The sequence below is a fragment of the Ranitomeya imitator genome, chromosome 1 (assembly GCF_032444005.1).
Source record: "Ranitomeya imitator isolate aRanImi1 chromosome 1, aRanImi1.pri, whole genome shotgun sequence".
Taxonomy (NCBI): Eukaryota; Metazoa; Chordata; class Amphibia; order Anura; family Dendrobatidae; genus Ranitomeya; species Ranitomeya imitator.
In genome coordinates this window covers 628628443-628646539 of record NC_091282.1, presented here as the reverse complement: position 1 = coordinate 628646539, position 18097 = coordinate 628628443, and the positions used below count along the sequence as shown (strand labels likewise).

The 18097-nt window shown below is 45.9% G+C and overlaps 1 protein-coding gene across 1 annotated transcript in view; it reads right to left on the bottom strand.

Annotated features, from left to right (window-relative positions):
- The window catches only part of LOC138638260 (vomeronasal type-2 receptor 26-like), a 44553-nt gene extending 40909 nt beyond the window's left edge, over positions 1 to 3644 (bottom strand). Inside the window, exons 1-3 of the mRNA XM_069727468.1 lie at positions 3533 to 3644; positions 2523 to 2957; positions 2254 to 2336 (exon numbers count right to left, since the gene is read on the bottom strand). Coding sequence (XP_069583569.1) covers positions 2254 to 2336; positions 2523 to 2957; positions 3533 to 3644 — 630 coding nt within the window. The remainder of the gene's footprint in view (positions 1 to 2253; positions 2337 to 2522; positions 2958 to 3532) is intronic.
- Between the last annotated feature and the right edge of the window lie 14453 nt (positions 3645 to 18097).

Genomic DNA, 18097 nt, shown 5'->3' with positions numbered 1-18097 from the left:
ACTTTGCCGAAAGTCGGCGATTTTTGAATTTGTCCGATCCGTTTCGTTCAACCCTACATACAAGAAGAACCTTGCTCTTTTCATATACAGTATGGGGTGCCCCAGTTTTTCTACCTAACAGACATTTATGGCCTGAAATATTAAGGTTTGTCAGAAATTTAACCATGTATGGGATATGATTTCCCCATTCTTGGATGAGTAGCATAATCAAATCTGCATGCGCAGTCAGTGTCTTCAACCCTCGCAGCGGCACTTATGGTCGGGTGACGCAGTTCCGGCCTGACGGTTACAGCCATCATTTAAACCCAGCGTCTCTCACTATACAGCATGCGACCAGCAGCAAGGCTTGGGAGTGCCACTGATACATGTCGGTCATCACGTAACTCTACTTTACACCAACAAATTTCACCTCAGATTAACCATCACACAGCTCTTAAAGATGCAATTACCCCTCTCACGTCTACCCTCACCTGTATCCCCACCAACGGTACAGGTCTAGGGAGCACTTCTCATGCTATCTTACCAATGTTTGCATCTGACTCTTTACAGGTCCCGAACCTGGTTGGATATTACCCACCATTATTTATACTATTATTCCAATAAGATGGGTGTTTCTGTACTAGTACATACCCGCCTGGGAACCGCTTCTCCTCTCCAAAAAAGTAATGAAACGTTGTTATTCCCTACAGCAATCCCACATCCCTTCGGGATCTTTTCAATCTAAGTAGTAGTTCTATTATTAAGGTAATCCCTCTCTTCTCCACAATATCCTATATCTGCTTCTGACTATACTCCAGTCTACCTAACTGACTTCCTAAATTGCTCTCTTCACTTTTTGCTCCATAGTGGCAATTGTTACCTTCTAGACTCTATGCACCTGGCTTTTTGATCTCTTTGATTGGTTGGTGCTTGTTATAATCTATGGTTATTTCACAACCATACTACAATCAATATGTGGATATGTTTTGTTGTTTTCACTTTATTCTTTTGAGTGCATTATGTAAATACACATTTTTTATGTTATTTATATGTATTTCTATTTTTTGTCTTTTAGCGACTTTATGAGTAAGACTCGGGAGAGTCGAAACGTCATATAACTTTCGGTCACTTTTCTGTACATTTGGTTTGCTCCCCTGTTTGTGTCTCGTGAATAAAATTGAATTATTTGCATAAAAAATCTATAGAGTCTGCGGTGTATTCTAAATTTATACTACTAGGGACTTTTTACAGTCCATTACACCAGCATCTCGCTTCTCTGGACTGAGTGCACACTAATATACTTTATTATGTCAGAAATTTGTCATAAAGCACTGAAAAGTCTCTAGTTTGTTTCGCAATATGAGATTGGGCAAAGAATGGGTAGTGGCAATATCCCTGAATGCTTTCTTCTTCCCCGTCAAGGACGCCAACTCACTCACCTCAGCGGCCCTCATCTTCCACTTTCATCTCCTCCTATTGCTGTCTGGGGTCTGCACATGGCTTGCAGATCCCCGGGCACTGTGCTTAGGGCACACTGCTCTAAAGGAATAGCGTGTGAAGTCCTATGGTGTCCCCAGCCAATGCTTGTGAGACACTTATTATTTAAGGCATTTCCACTTGATGAAATTTGCCTGAGCTTCATGTTATGCTCTGCTTGTCTGCATGCCTGCTAGTTCCCATGTCCCATGTTCTAGTTTATCTTCCAGTACCTGCCTGAATACAAGCCATACTTGTCGTACCTGACTGCACTTGGAGGGATTTCCATCGCGCTTCTGGTAAGCGCAAATTAAATGCCACTGTCAGAGATTGACAGTGCCATTTAACTAGTCAACAGCCGTAGGTGGATGGCGATTCCACCCACAGCTGTTTCAGGCACATGTCAGCTGTATATATCAGCTGACATGTGCCTGGAAAAGTGCGGGCTCGGTGCCGGAACTCGCACCAAACAGGGGGAGTCTGGCATCAGCGTACTATTACGCCCAATATTGGAAAGGGGTTAAAAGAAAGAACTGTTGAGGGTTGTGAGCAAGCTTGGTTTTTACTGGGAGGGTGTTTTACTTTCTGTGCAACTGTAAATTCTGCTATTTGCTATTATGTATGAGCCTCCTAAGCTGAAGTACAGAACGCCTATATTTATGAAGGGTATAAAAGGAATGAACATTCAGGCAAACCCTGGAGATTGTTGGAAATTACACATATGTGTGTTTCTTCTTTCCTCTCCATCCATGAGAAACAAAAGAAATAAATTATCATATGAGTAAGGGAGACTCTTACCTTTTTGATTCCTTTGCTAGGAGATTGTTTGACTAGTAGTTTTGCTGCATACATTTCATGTAAAGCCTTAGCCAGAAAATAAACTGCATTGTAAATTGTATAAGTAAAGATATATGTTGACGTGCCTTCACTTTTTAAAAATTCAGCCCATAAGTTATTTTCTTTTTTTAAATCATGCCAAAACCCGAAGTGAATCATGCAAAAAATTTCAACAAAAGGATTATCTGGCACGCTGTGCAGTGTGGAATTGAATAAAAAGTCCTGCAGACCATCAATGTCCTCTTTATGCACTGTTATCACTAAGGAACCATTGAAAGCAGATAGAATCTTTTTGAAATCGAGATCCAGAAGTATGTTCAGGCTGACGGAGGATATCCACACTTTACTGGGCAGCTCTTTTATGTTCATTTTTTGTAGCATTACAATGAAAGCTTCAGAGGTCGTATAAAGAATTATAACAGTCGATGTTGACTTCTTTAACACTTTAAAGAGTTTGTTAACATCTTTCAACATGGACAGGGACATAACAACAAGAAATTCCACACATATTCCATTGTATCCCAATAGTTGCTTTAGTTCATTAGTAGCTTTTATGTTGCTGTCATCTTCAGTGGATATGATTCCAATCCATGTCCAGTTAAAGTACAGCAAAAGTTGTAGGATCACCTGGAACTGATGATACTCATTCGGAATAGTTCGATAAACTGATGGAAATTGTATCCTATCATTAAATACTGGATCTGTAGCACCATAGCTGATCTATAAATAAATACCATAGCTAATAATACATAGCAAGATTCAAAGCAGATTCAGATTTGGCTTCATGATAGTTATTAGTTATGATCCTGGTAAAGTTGTCAACAATGGCAAGTTGAGGAGTAACTTGAGGTCCTGTGCCACAATGCTGAATCTGTAACCCAGGCCCCCATGAACAATGGAGTGATTGTGCACAGTAACCTACAGACAGTGTCAGCTCGGCGCCGTTATACTGATTACAATGATACCTTGGTTGATGAAATCCATCTTGTGGTTGTTATGTAATCTTTATTTTCAGTTAATGATATGCTAGTGCTCTGGGGCGGCCTGTGCAGTTCTTCATGTGGTGCTCTGATTAGATATTCTCAATTCAAACTGCTGATAGGACACTGATCCCTCACTGATCTGCCTCCTAGTTTACATAATGAATATCTATCTATATAATCGTCTTAAGGTACCGTCTCACAGTGGCACTTTGGTCACTACGACGGCACGATCCGTGACGTTCCAGCGATATACTTACGATCTCGCTGTGTCTGACACGCTACTGCGATCAGGGACCCCGCTGAGAATCGTACTTCGTAGCAGATCGTTCTTTCGTCGTCAAGTGTCCCTCTGTGGCGGCATGATCGCATCGTGTAACAAAGGTGTGCACGATATTGTATACGATGTGCGCATAGTAACCAACAGCTTCAACATCGCAAACACGTCATGAAATTATCGCTCCAGCGTCGTGCATTGCGAAGTGTGACCGCAGTCTACGACGCTGGAGCGATAATGGAGCGATGCTGGAGCGTCACGGATCGTGCCGTCGTAGCGACCAAAGTGCCACTGTGAGACGGTAACCAGCCTAAGGGTCACTTCTGTCTGTTTGTCTGTTTGTCTGTCACGGAAATCCCGCATCGCTGCTTGGTTGCGGCCGGCCCCCATAGCGGTTTAGCAGACCGTGAAACGGACTGCGTTACACCATGGCATAACACGGTGTAACGTAGTCTGGTAATGCTGCTATTAACCCTGTGTGACCAACTTTTTACTATTGATGCTGCCTATGCAGCATCAATAGTAAAAAGATCTAATGTTAAAAATACTAAAAAAAAAAAAAAAAAAAAATCCTGCTCCTTTCGACGCTCCGGTCCACAGAATGCATTGCGGCAATGACTCGAGATCACATAGTGGTCTCGCGAGATGATGATGTAGGGGTCTCGCGAGACCGCAACATCATCACGTGTTATTGCCGCACGTGGGCTGTGGTATATACTACGCGGCTGTGCTATATACTATGTCTCTGTGCTATATACTACGTGGGCTGTGTTATATACTACGTGGCTGGGTAATATACTATGTGTCTGGGCAATATACTACGTGGCTGTGCTATATACTATGTGGATGTGTTATATACTACGTGGCTGTGCAATATAGTACTATGTGGGCTGTGTTATATACTGCATGTGCTGCGTTATATACTGCATGGCCTGTGTTATATACGTGGCTGTGCAATATACTACATCGCTGTGCTATATACTACTTGGCTGTGCAATATACTATGTGGCTGGGCAATATACTATGTGGCTGTGCTATATACTATGTGGCTGTGTTATATACTACCTGGGCTGTACTATATACTACGTGGGCTGTGCAATATACTACGTGAGCTGTGTTATATACTACATGGCTGTGCAATATACTACATGGCTGGGTAATATACTTACGTGGCTGTGCAATATACTACGGGGCTGTGTTATATACTACATGGTCTGTGTTATATACTACGTGGGCTGTGTTATATACTATGTGGGCTGTGCTATATACTACTATACATATTCTAGAATACCCGATGCATTAGAATCAGGCCACCATCTAGTTATTTATATACTAAAAAAGATATAACCTGCAGCAGGCAGACGCCAGCACTTGTGCTGCAGCCTGATCACATGTGTAATGTGCAGTTAATCTGGTCACGGGTGTCAGCTGATGGGACTACTGCTCCCATCAGCTGATTTCAGAACCCAAACTTTTTGTAACTGTTCGGACAAACCTGCAGGACCCGAACTTTCAGTTGTCTGCCTATCTCTAATTACATGTGTATTTGTTAATGCTGTTAAAACAGAGACCATTAAAATATATGTAACTGGCTATAATGCCAAATCCAAAACCATGATTCAATAAAAAAATGTATTTTGTAAGTGAGTCGCCCCACCAGGGCAGTGGGGTACTCGGTACCGGGTCCTGCTGTTCTCAGGGGAATGTCACAATGGCGATCCGGTCTGTGGCCCAGGGCGCCCATGTAAAAGGAAAAGGTCTTTAAAGTGAATAAAGTTTATGTTCGTGATGCCACCTGTGGAGTTCGGTCAGTGGGGACCGACGCTGCTTTAAGGGGTCCTCTGGGGTGATGTTATGGCAGCTAGATGGTATAACTTCCCACAGGTGAAGTATATCCCCAGGGCTCCCGGTGTGTAGATGGAAGATGGTGAATGGCGCATTAAAGAACGAGGACGCAGGTTTGCATTCTCTTTACCCTGTTTACTGAAGACTTCAGGCAGCCATAGTCCAGGGCACCAGATCACAGGGCAGGCAGGGTCTGGCCGGCTTGGAGGCAAGTTAGTAGTCCCCTTATCCAGGTGGAAATCAAAGCCTTCCTCTAGCGCCGTGGTGTTGTAGTCCCTTACTGCCTATGGCTTCGTATAAGGTCCTCACAGATGTTCTCTCTCTTTCTGTCCCCCATATAGGATAGGACATAACCCTTATGACTGGTGACTTGAGTCTGTTTATAGGGACTCTAGCACACCCCGGGCTCTAAAGGTGTCACCGTATGTCCTGGGTATTAAGGCAGACAGGTAACGAGAAGTTCAGATGTCCTGCCGGTCTCTGATGTAAATCGTAGAGTTACTTACACCCTTTGTGTTCCGGCTACCCGTCTCTGCGCCTCAGAAGGAGGCAACCTGCTCGGGGCTGGTCTCCCCTTAGTATCCTCTCCTGTGCTTTGCTCTCCTGCATGCTCTCTGCAATCAATTTGGTTTTCTGTATATCTCTTTCCAGGAGCTGAAGCACTGTCGCTACACAGCTCCGTAAACCCTCCTCTGCCTCTGACTGATCCAGTCTGTTTCCTGGCAAGCACTGTTCTCAGCTTTCCCTGCAAAACTACCTTATATATGGGGAGTCACCTACTAAATAGGATCAAAAGCTCCCCCTGGTGGCCTGGAGTGTGAATGTGTTGCATGCTTGTGTTTACCTGGTTACAGTAATCCCTTCTTGCCTTCAAGCGTAACATCACTCTCCCCGTGAGGAAAGCAATGCTACTGTGAGGACCAGGACCCTGGGGCGCCACACAAGTGCAATACATAGTGCAAGAATTAGGACAAACAATGTTAAGGTCCTATATTAGACAAAAAAAAGTGTTACATACCGTGTAACTGGAATAATGCAGCCTAAATGTTAGGGCTGGCGGAACGCACCAAATAATTATAAGGATGGTATAAGGTGCGTTTGCAGCCCAGGGTCCACTGTGCAGAGATGGAACCTGCTGCTGAGTATTGGCGGAAGGACGCTTGCTCATACGTGGGTTAGACCTCACCAAGTGTGAATGGAAGCAAACTCTGTTGCTTCACACAGTTGCCAAATAAATGCTGCGCCCTGTTAGCAGTCACAGGGTGCAGCTGAAAGAAGCTGGTGTGATCCCTATGAATCACCCCCACTAGACTGGCGATTGGACTCACTCTGAGTCACATGCAGAGTCCAAGCAGGATTTCCCACCCTATACTGACCGTTTGTCAGGACAGAACTTGGAATTTACTGCACAAGAGTGCGTGCAGCACCGCTCTGGCGGACGCCACTAACCACCCAAACTTGGGCCAGGAAAGCGCTCTATTAGCGCACGGCGCCGCACTAGTGGTCACTGCTAACAGATGCTGTATCATGTGCTAGATGTGCGGGATAACACTGTCGGGGGCTAGGCAGCTTCCACCATTCACGAACAGTCAACAACACTAGGGATGGGAATGATTCGGAGCTTTCAGCCATCGACAGGCAAACATCCACACCCACACATTACCAAATTTATACTGGCGCATGGTTGTGCGGCCATGCGAACCTTTTATAGCGAAAGTTCTCCAGGACCTTCCTAGTGGTCCAATAGGAGCTGCTACAGGACCTGAGCATGTGACCCCTGACCTCCAATGAGAGGTCGTCCCTTGGGCATGCTCAGAAGAAGAAAAGCAGGACTTAGTCCCAGGAGCACCTGCTCGCCACTGATCAGTACTGTTTACGATGGCTGATCCTGGAAGGACAGCAGTAACCAGTCGCACAATATCAGCTTGAGGCAGACACTGGGACTGATGTCTCTGCTGAGCAGGCTTCACTGTGGCTGGAGGAGAATGGGAGACCGCAATGGAGATCGTTCAAGATTCCCCCTGTGCAGTGGTGGGAACTCAACATTGCCCCCCTCAATGGGCCTCGCTATGCTCGAAGGCCGCAATGAGCTGCGGAGCCCAACTGTGCTCAGCAGATTCCCAGGACCTGTCCTCTGGGCCATGACCCTTCCACTCCACCAAATAGAATCTTTTGCCACGTACCATCTTACACCCCATGATGACGTTCACCTTGCAATCATCAGTGGATGATAGACCAAAGGGTTAACCTGTTCCAGGACTTTGAAGTGAACCAAGTAGCGAGGTGCCAACTTGGTGTACTCAACTCGCAGCCTTTTATGGGCGGAGAGCCACACCAAGTCACCAGGAGCAAAGGTCGGAGTGGGGCACCGATGTGCATCGGCGGAGGACCCCATTCTCTCCACAGCCCAGTCTGCCACCCTGGAGTCGGTGCAAGACACGGGCATGGGCACAGGAACCCGCGGATGCTGGCCACAATTAAAAGGAATGGGGTCTGCCCAGCGGAGTTGGCTACGGCGTTGTTCAATGCAAACTCCGCCCACGGTAGCAAGGATGCCCAGTCATCCTGGCTGGCTGAAACATAATGTCGTAGGTACTGTATGTTACCAGGGTCTGGTTGGCCCTCTATACCAACCCATTCATCTCAGGATGCTATGCTGGATAGAGATTCAGCTCGATGCTGAGAAGACGACAAAGCTCTCTGAAGAACTGAGACGCAAACTGGGGACCCCGGTCACTGACAATTTTGTCTGGCATACCATGTAGGCGGAAAATGTGCTTAACCCCTTTACCCCCCAAGGGTGGTTTGCACGTTAATGACCGGGCCAATTTTTACAATTCTGACCACTGTCCCTTTATGAGGTTATAACTCTGGAACGCTTCAACGGATCCCAGTGATTCTGACAATCTTTTCTCGAGACATATTGTACTTCATGGTAGTGGTAAAAATTCTTTGATACTACCTGCGTTTATTTGTGGAAAAAACGGAAATTTGGCAAAAATTATGAAAATTTCGCAATTTTCCAAATTTGAATTTTTATGCAATTAAATCACAGAGATTTGTCACACAAAATACTTAATAAGTAACATTTCTCACATGTCTACTTTACATCAGCACAATTTTGGAACCAAAATTTTTTTTTGTTAGGGAGTTATAAGGGTTAAAAGTTGACCAGCAATTTCTCATTTTTACAACACCATTTTTTTTAGGGACCACATCTCATTTGAAATCATTTTGAGGGGTCTATATGATAGAAAATACCCAAGTGTGACACCATTCTAAAAACTGCACTCCTCATGGTGCTCAAAATCATATTCAAGAAGTTTATTAACCCTTTTGGTGCTTCACAGGAATTTTTGGAATGTTTAAATAAAAATGAACATTTAACTTTTTTTCACAAAAATTTACTTCAGCTCCAATTTGTTTTATTTTACCAAGGGTAACAGGAGAAAATGAACCCCAAAAGTTGTTGTACAATTTGTCCTGAGTACATCGATACCCCATATGTGGGGGTAAACCACTGGGCGCATGACAGAGCTCAGAAGCGAATGAGCGCCAATTGACTTTTCAATGCAAAATTGACTGGAATCAAGATGGGACACCATGTTGCGTTTGGAGAGCCCCTGATGTGCCTAAACATTGAAACCCCCCACAAGTGACACCATTTTTGAAAGTAGACCCCCTAAGGAACTTATCTAGAGGTGTGGTGAGCACTTTGACCCACCAAGTGCTTCACAGAAGTTTATAATGCAGAACCGTAAAAATAAAAAATCATATTTTTTCACAAAAATTATCTTTTTGCCCCCAATTTTTTATTTTCCCAAGGGTAAGAGAAGAAATTGGACCCCAAAAGTTGTTTTACAATTTGTCCTGAGTACGCTGATACCCCATATGTGGGGTAAACCACTGTTTGGGCACATGGGTGAGCTCGGAAGGGAAGGAGCGGCGTTTGACTTTTCAATGCAAAATTGACAGAAATTGAGATGGGACGCCATGTTGCGTTTGGAGAGCCACTGCTGTGCCTAAACATTGAAACCCCCCACAAGTGACACCATTTTGGAAAGTAGACCCCCTAAGGAACTTATCTAGAGGTGTGGTGATCACTTTGACCCACCAAGTGCTTCACAGAAGTTTATAATGCAAAACCGTAAAAATAAAAAATCATATTTTTTCACAAAAATTATGTTTTTGCCCCCAATGTTTTATTTTCCCAAGGGTAAGAGAAGAAATTGGACCCCAAACGTTGTTGTACAATCTGTCCTGAGTACGCTGATACCCCATATGTGGGGGTAAACCACTGTTTGGGCGCATGGGAGAGCTCGGAAGGGAAGGAGCGGCGTTTGACTTTTCAATGCAAAATTGACAGGAATTGAGATGGGACGCCATGTTGCGTTTAGAGAGCCACTGATGTGCCTAAACATTGAAACCCCCCACAATTGACACCATTTTGGAAAGTAAACCCCCTAAGGAACTTATCTAGATGTGTTTTGAGTGCTTTGACCCCCCAAGGGCTTCACAGAAGTTTATAATGCAGAGCCGTAAAAATAAAACAAAAATTTTTTCCCACAAAAATTATTTTTTTAGCCCCCAGTTTTGTATTTTCCCGAGGGTAACAGGAGAAATTGGACCCCAAAATTTGTTGCCCAATTTGTCCTGAGTGCGATTATACACAATATGTGGGGGGAACCACTGTTTGGGCGCATGGGAGGGCTCGGAAGGGAAGGAGCACCATTTGGAATGCAGACTTAGATGGAATGGTCTGCAGGTGTCACATTGCGTTTGCAGAGCCCCTAATGTACCTAAACAGTAGAAACCCCCCCACAAGTGACACCATTTTGGAAAGTAGACCCCCTAAGGAACTTATCTAGATGTGTGGTGAGCGCTTTGACCCACCAAGGGCTTCACAGAAGTTTATAATGCAGAGCCGTAAAAATAAAACAAAAATTTTTTCTCACAAAAATTATTTTTTAGCCCCCAGTTTTGTATTTTCCCGAGGGTAACAGGAGAAATTGAACCCCAAAATTTGTTGTCCAATTTGTCCTGAGTGCGCTGATACCCCATAAGTGGGGGCGAACCACTGTTTGGGCGCATGGGAGGGCTCGGAAGGGAAGGAGCTCCATTTGGAATGCAGACTTAGATGGAATGGTCTGCAGGTGTCACATTGCGTTTGCAGAGCCCCTAATGTACCTAAACAGTAGAAACCCCCCAAAAGTGACACCATTTTGGAAACTAGACACCCTAAGTAACTCATCTAGATGTGTTGTTAGAGCTTTGAACCCCCAAGTGTTTCACTACAGTTTGTAACGCAGAGCTGTGAAAAAAAAAAAAAAAAGCTTTCCCCAAAAAAATATTTTTTAGCCCCCAGTGTTGTATTTTCCCGAGGGTAAGAGGAGAAATTTGACCCCAAAAGTTGTTGTCCAATTTGTCCTGAGTACGCTGATACCCCATATGTGGGAGGAACCACCGTTTGGGCGCATGGGAGGGCTCGGAAGGGAAGGAGTGCCATTTGGAATGCAGACTTAGATGGAATAGTCTGCAGGCGTTACATTGCGTTTACAGAGCCCCTAATGTACCTAAACAGTAGAAACCCCCCATAAGTGACCCCATATTGGAAACTAGACCCCCCAAGGAACTTATCTAGATGTGTTGTGAGAACTTTGAACCCCCAAGTGTTTCACTACAGTTTATAACGCAGAGCCGTGAAAATAAAAAATCTTTTTTTTCCCACAAAAATTATTTTTTAGCTCCCAGTTTTGTAGTTTCCCAAGGGTAACAGGAGAAATTGGACCCCAAAAGTTGTTGTCCTATTTGTCCTGAGTACGCTGATACCCCATATGTTGGGGTAAACCCCTGTTTGGGCACATGGGAGAGCTCGGAAGGGAAGGAGCACTGTTTTACTTTTTCAACGCAGAATTGGCTGGAATTGAGATCGGACGCCATGTCGTGTTTGGAGAGCCCCTGATGTGCCTAAACAGTGGAAACCCCCCAATTATAACTGAAACCCTAATCCAAACACACCCCTAACTCTAATTCCAACGGTAACCCTAACCACACCTCTAACCCTGACACACCCCTAACCCTAATCCCAACCCTATTCCCAACTGTAAATGTAATCTAAACCCTAACCCTAACTTTAGCCCCAACCCTAACTGTAGCCCCAACCCTAACCCTAGCCCTAACCCTAGCCCTAACCCTAGCCCTAACCCTAGCCCTAACCCTAGCCCTAACCCTAGCCCTAATGGGAAAATGGAAATAAATACATTTTTTTTTGTTTTTCCCTAACTAAGGGGGTGATCAAGGGGGGTTTGATTTACTTTTATAGCGAGTTTTTTAGCGGATTTTTATGATTAGCAGCCGTCACACACTGAAAGACGCTTTTTATTGCAAAAAATATTTTTTGCGTTACCGCATTTTGAGAGCTATAATTTTTCCATATTTTGGTCCACAGAGTCATGTGAGGTCTTGTTTTTTTGCGGGACGAGTTGACGTTTTTATTGGTAACATTTTTGGGCATGTGACATTTTTTGATCGCTTTTTATTCCAATTTTTGTGAGGAAGAATCACCAAAAACCAGCTATTCATGAATTTCTTTTAGGGGAGGCGTTTATACCGTTCCGCGTTTGGTAAAATTCATAAAGCAGTTTTATTCTTCGGGTCAGTACGATTACAGCGACACCTCATTTATATCATTTTTTTATGTTTTGGCGCTTTTATACGATAAAAACTTTTACAGAAAAAATAATTATTTTTGCATCGCTTTATTCTCAGGACTATAACTTTTTTATTTTTTTGCTGATGATGCTGTATGGCAGCTCGTTTTTTGCGGAACAAGATGACGTTTTCAGCGGTATCATGGTTTATTTATATCTGTCTCTTTGATCGCGTGTTATTCCACTTTTTATTCAGCGGTATGATAATAAAGCGTTGTTTTTTGCCTCGTTTTTTTTTTCTTCTTCTTACGGTGTTTACTGAAGGGGTTAACTAGTGGGCCAGTTTTATAGGTCGGGTCGTTACGGACGCGGCGATACTAAATATGTGTACTTTTATTGTTTTTTTTTTATTTAGATGAAGAAATGTATTTATGGGAATAATATTTTTTTTTTTCATTATTTAGGAATATTTTTTTTTACACATTTGGCAAAATTTTTTTTTACTTTTTTATTTTGTCCCAGGGGGGACTTCACAGATCGATGATCTGACAGTTTGCACAGCACTCTGTCAGATCACCGATCTGACATGCACCACTGCAGGCTTCACAGTGCCTGCTCTGAGCAGGCTCTGTGAAGCCACCTCCCTCCCTGCAGGACCCGGATCCGCGGCCATCTTGCATCTGGGCCTGGAGCAGGCAGGGAGGGAGGTAAGAGACCCTCGCAGCAATGCGATCACATCGCGTTGCTGCGGGGGGCTCAGGGAAGCCCGCAGGGAGCCCCCTTCCTGCGCGATGCTTCCCTGTACCGCCGGCACATCGCGATCATCTTTGATCGCAGTGTGCCGGGGGTTAATGTGCCGGGGGCGGTCCGTGACTGCTCCTGGCACATAGTCCCGGATGTCAGCTACGATAGGCAGCTGACACCCGGCCGCGATCGGCGGCGCTCCCCCCGTGAGCGCTGCCGATTGCATATGACGTACTATCCCGTCGGTGGTCATAGGGGCCCACCCCACCTCGACGGGATAGTACGTCTAATGTCAGAAAGGGGTTAATAAACAACGCCACCAAGGCTCGTACAGAAGGTAGCCCAGGAAGGGGCACCAAGTGCACCATTTTGGAAAAATGGTCGTTGACTACCCAAATAATGGTGCAGCCACGGGACTTGGGTAAGCTCACCACAAAGTCCATCCTGACCATTTCCCAGGGTCTGTCCGCCATCGACAGGGGGTAAAGTAACCCAGCAGGCCATTGTATAGGGGACTTATTCTTGGTGCTGGAGACACATGCCCGAATATAGTCTCCAACGTCACGGGCCATATGCAGCCACCAGTACGTCCTCGCCAGGAGCTTAGATGTCCTCTTAGTCCCAAAATGTCCACCCACCCTGGAGGAGTGGGCCCAAGAGAAAACCTCCGGTCAAAAATTAGATGCAACAAAAGTCTTGCCTGGAGGCACAGACTCTAGCGAAAACGGGGCCACAGCTCTCAGGCTCTCAGAAGGGACAATAAGCTGAAGCTCCTCCTCCTCTGATTACACTACGGAGCGGGAGCGAGCGTTGGAACAAATTTTTTTCTCCCCGGAGAGAAAACTGAGGGTGAAGAGGAACAGGGAGAAGAACAGAGACCATCTGGCCTGGCGAGAGTTTAGCCGCTGGGCGGTTTGTAAATATACCAAATTTTTGTGGTCGGTGAATATTTGGAAGGGATAGCAAGCCCCCTCCAGGAGGTGTCTCCACTCCAAAAAGGCCAACTTCATTGCTAGCAACTCCCTGTCCCCAATGGAATAATTCCTCTCTGCCGGTGAGAAGGTCTTGGAAAAGAAGAAGCAAGGATGATACCGACCTTGAGCATCCTTCTGGAAGAGGACTGCTCCAGCACCGACAGAAGAGGCATCCACCTCCATGATCAATGGTTTATCAACATCAGGGTGATGTAAAATGGGAGCGCTAGCGAAGTGTGACTTGATAGAGAGGAAGGCCTTGGAGACTTTCTCCGACCACAATTTGGGATTAGCTCCCTTCTTGGTGAGGGCAACCAAGGGAGCTCCCAAGGTTGAGAAGTGGGGAATCAACTGGCGATAATATCTGCACTGCTTTGAGAGAAAGGGGTTCCTGCCAGTCCATCACAGCCTGTAGCTTGGCAGTATCCATGGCCAACCCCCGGGCGGAGATGATATAGCCCAAGAAAGGAAATGCTCAAACAAACAATTTTCCAACTTGGCATAGAGGGATTTTGCCGTAGGAGGTCGAAGACTTTGCAAACATCTCTAGGGTGGGAACCTATATCTGGAGAGTAGATGAGAATATTATCCAGATAGACTACGACCGAGGTGGTGAGCATATCCCGGAAGATATCGTTCACAAAGTCTTGGAAAAGGCAAGATAATTACAGAGCCCGAAGGACATCACCAGGTATTCATAGTGCCCTTCCCTGGTGTTAAATGCCGTCTTCCATTTGTCCCTCTCAAGGATGCGAATCAGGTTGTATGCACCCCGCAGATCAAGCTTAGTAAATACCCTCGCCCCCCGCAACCTTTGAAGAGCTCAGATATAAGTGGCAGAGGGTACTTATTCTTAACGGTTATATCGTTAAGACCCCTGTAGTCTATGCAGGGACGTAATATTCCGTTATTATTCCGCACGAAGAAGAACCCAGCCCCTGCGGGTGACACTGACTTCCTAATGAATCCTCTTGCCAGATTCTCCTGGATGTAAAGAGACATTGCCTCCATCTCCGGGAGAGATAACTGTTAGACTCGACCCCAGGAAGGCTCTTCACCAGACAAGAGGTCAATAGGACAGTTAGAGGGGCGTTGAGGCGTAAGACTCTCAGCAGCCCTCTTGGAGAACACGTCCGCATATGGCCAATAGTGTTTGGGGAGAGAGGAAAGATCTGCGGGTACCTCAGTATTAGCAACCTGAACGTACTCCCTCTGACATCTACCCTCACAAGATTCACTCCATCCCAAAATTCTCCCTGTGGACCACTCAATATGAGGGGAGTGGTACCATAGCCAAGGTATCCCTAACAGGACCTCATCAATTCCCTCAGGAATGACAAGTAAAGAGATAATTGCCTGATGGGATGGTGACAAAGAAAGAGTGAATGGGATGGTCTGGTGTGTGATCTGTGAGGACAGTGTCGACCGATTCACCACTCATACGGTCACTGGTTTGACGAGCATCACCAGGGGTATTGCGTGCCATTGGGCAAAGGCAGAAGACATGAAGTTGCCCTCAGCCCCAGAATCCATGCAAAGCTCTACCATATGAGTGGATGGGCCTATGGTAATTGTCCCCTAGAAGGACAATTTGGAGGAAAACGTCACTGTGTCTAGTGTACCTCCTCCTAAAACCACTAGAGGCTGATGTTTTCCCGACCTCTGGGAACATTTTCTGGCATAATGTCCGACTGCTGGCAGACAGGACAGACCTTGTGTGCACGAGCGGTCCAAGACTTAGACCCTGCTCGTGTCACCTCCATGTTCTCATGTGGCTCAGATACCTGGACCGGAGATTCCGGAGGTTTGGTGAAGGTGGGAGCCAGCCAAAGCCTCTGCCTACACTGGGCTCACTCCAACCTTTGCTCATTAAAATGAAGGTCGATGCTGGTAGATATTGCTATTAGCTTCTCAAGTGTGGCAGGAATCTCCCTAGTGGCCAAGGCATCCTTCACATGGTCAGCTAGTCCCCTCCAGAATACAGGGATGAGGACTTTATCTGGCCACTCCAGCTCAGAAGCCAAAGTCCAGAAGTGGACAGAAAAATGGCTGACGATGGATGAATCCTGTGTCAATGCCAGCAGTTGGAGCGCCGTATCATGGGTGACATAAGGTCCCAAAAAGACCTGCTTCAGACTGCTCAAGAACTGCAGAGCACTCTGCACCACAAGATTGTCGCGCTCCCACAGCTACGTAGCCCACTCCAACGCCCTGTCTGACAGGAGGGATATAATAAATCCCACCTTAGCCCGCTCCATGGGAAAACGTGCAGCCAGGAGCTCAAGATGTATAGCACACTGGCTCACAAATCCCCTACACAGCTTATTGTCACCAGCAAACTTGTCTGGCAACGGGAGACGGGATAATGTTGGAGCAGGGGTGGCAGTGGACGAACTAGCTGCAGCCATGCTAGCAGCCTGAACAGCAACTGCGGTAACATCCACAGCTGAGGTTGTGCGCTCGAGAGCTGCCAACCTGCCCTCCAGCTTCTGGATGTACTGCAGCAGTCGCTGTTCATCTGCCATTACTAGCCAGACCCTGGTGCTAGTATAATGTTAGGGCTCGCGGAATGCACCGAATAATCATAAGGATGGTATGAGGTGCGTTTGCAGCTCGGGGTCCACCGTGCAGAGATAGAACCTGCTGCTGAGTAATGGCGGAGGGACGCTTGCTCACACGTGGGTTAGAACTCACCCAGTATGAATGAAAGCTAATTCTGTTGCTTCACAGAGTCGCCAAATAAATGCTGCGCCCTGTTAGCAGTCACAGGATGCAGCTGAAAGATGCTGGTGGGATCCCTATGAATCACCCCCACTAGACTGGTGATTGGACTCGCTCTGACCCTCAATGGTTTTGAGCCCGAGCCTGAGGATGACCTAAGTCAGATGCAGAGTCCACTGACCGGTTGTCAGGACAGAACTAGGAATTTACTGCACAAGAGTGCATGCAGCGCCGCTCTGGCGGACGCCACTAACCACTCAAACTTCGGCCAGGAAAGAGCTCTATTATTGCACTGCTCCTCACTCTCAGTCACTGCTTGACAGGCATACATCCACACACACATATTAGCAAGTATATACTAGCGCATGGCCGTGCGGCCATGCAAGCCTTTTATAGCGGAAGTTCTCCAGGACCTTCCTAGTGGTCCAATAGGAGCTGCTACAGGACCTGAGTATGTGACCTCTGACCTCCAATGAGAGGTCATCCCTTGGGCATACTCAGAAGAAAAAAAGCAGGACTTAGTCCCGGGAGCGCCTGCTCACTGCTGATCAGTACTGGTTACAATGGCTGACCCTGGAAGGACAGCAGTAACCAGCCACACAGTATCAGCTTGAGCCAGATATTGGGACCGACTTCTCTGCTGAGCAGGCTCCACTGCAGCTGGAGGAGGATGGGAAACCGCAGCGGAGATGGTTCGAGATTCCCCCTGAGCAGCGGCAGGAACTTGACAACTAGCACTATATTTGTTCAATAATAAAAATGATTAAATATACTCCTATATAAACCCCGAACACCCCGATGTAAAAATAACAGCAGTGTCTCACATTTGCAATTCTATGTACGTATATGTGTACAGGCACCATATAAGTAAAAACCACTATAGGGTGGGTGTAAGTGGTCTCACTATAATCATACATAAGCAACCATACACCGTTACTTTATATAGAATGAGGTGTATGGTTGCATATGTACAGCGTCGGACTGGAGTAGTTTGGGCCCACTAGAGAAAATCATTCTAAGGGCCCACCTTGCTTAAGGGGTACTAGCTGCAGAGTCTTCCCTTTTTCACTGGATCCTGCATTAAAAAGCGGTCCGTCGGGCAGATAAAACGTTCAGAGGAACGTTTTTTCTGCACGTTGGAAAATCGGTCAGCGACGCATCCTGCGCTGCCCGTCACTGGCTACAATGGAAGCCTATGGGCGCAGGATGCGTCGATGCCTGTGAAAAGCAGGAATCCAGTGACGGGTCCCATCTTTTCAAAGAGAGCATGCGTGGAAGAATTTTCCGTCAGGGAAATTCTCTCTCGCTCTCTCTCTCTCTTTTTACTATTGATGCTGCCTATGCAGCATCAATAGTAACAAGATATAATGTTAAAAATAATTTAAAAAATAAAAAATCGCAGTATTCTCACCTACCGGCGTTTCCGCGCAGCGTCACCAATGCTCCCGGCAGCAAGCGTTCCTAGTAATACATTGCGACTTCTCGCGAGATTTCGCAGTGTATTACTAGGAACGCGCGAGATTTTGCAGTGTATTACTAGGAACGCTAGCTACCAAGAGCATCGCTGCGCGGGAATGCCAGTAGGTGAGAACACTGCGATTTTTTTATTTTTTT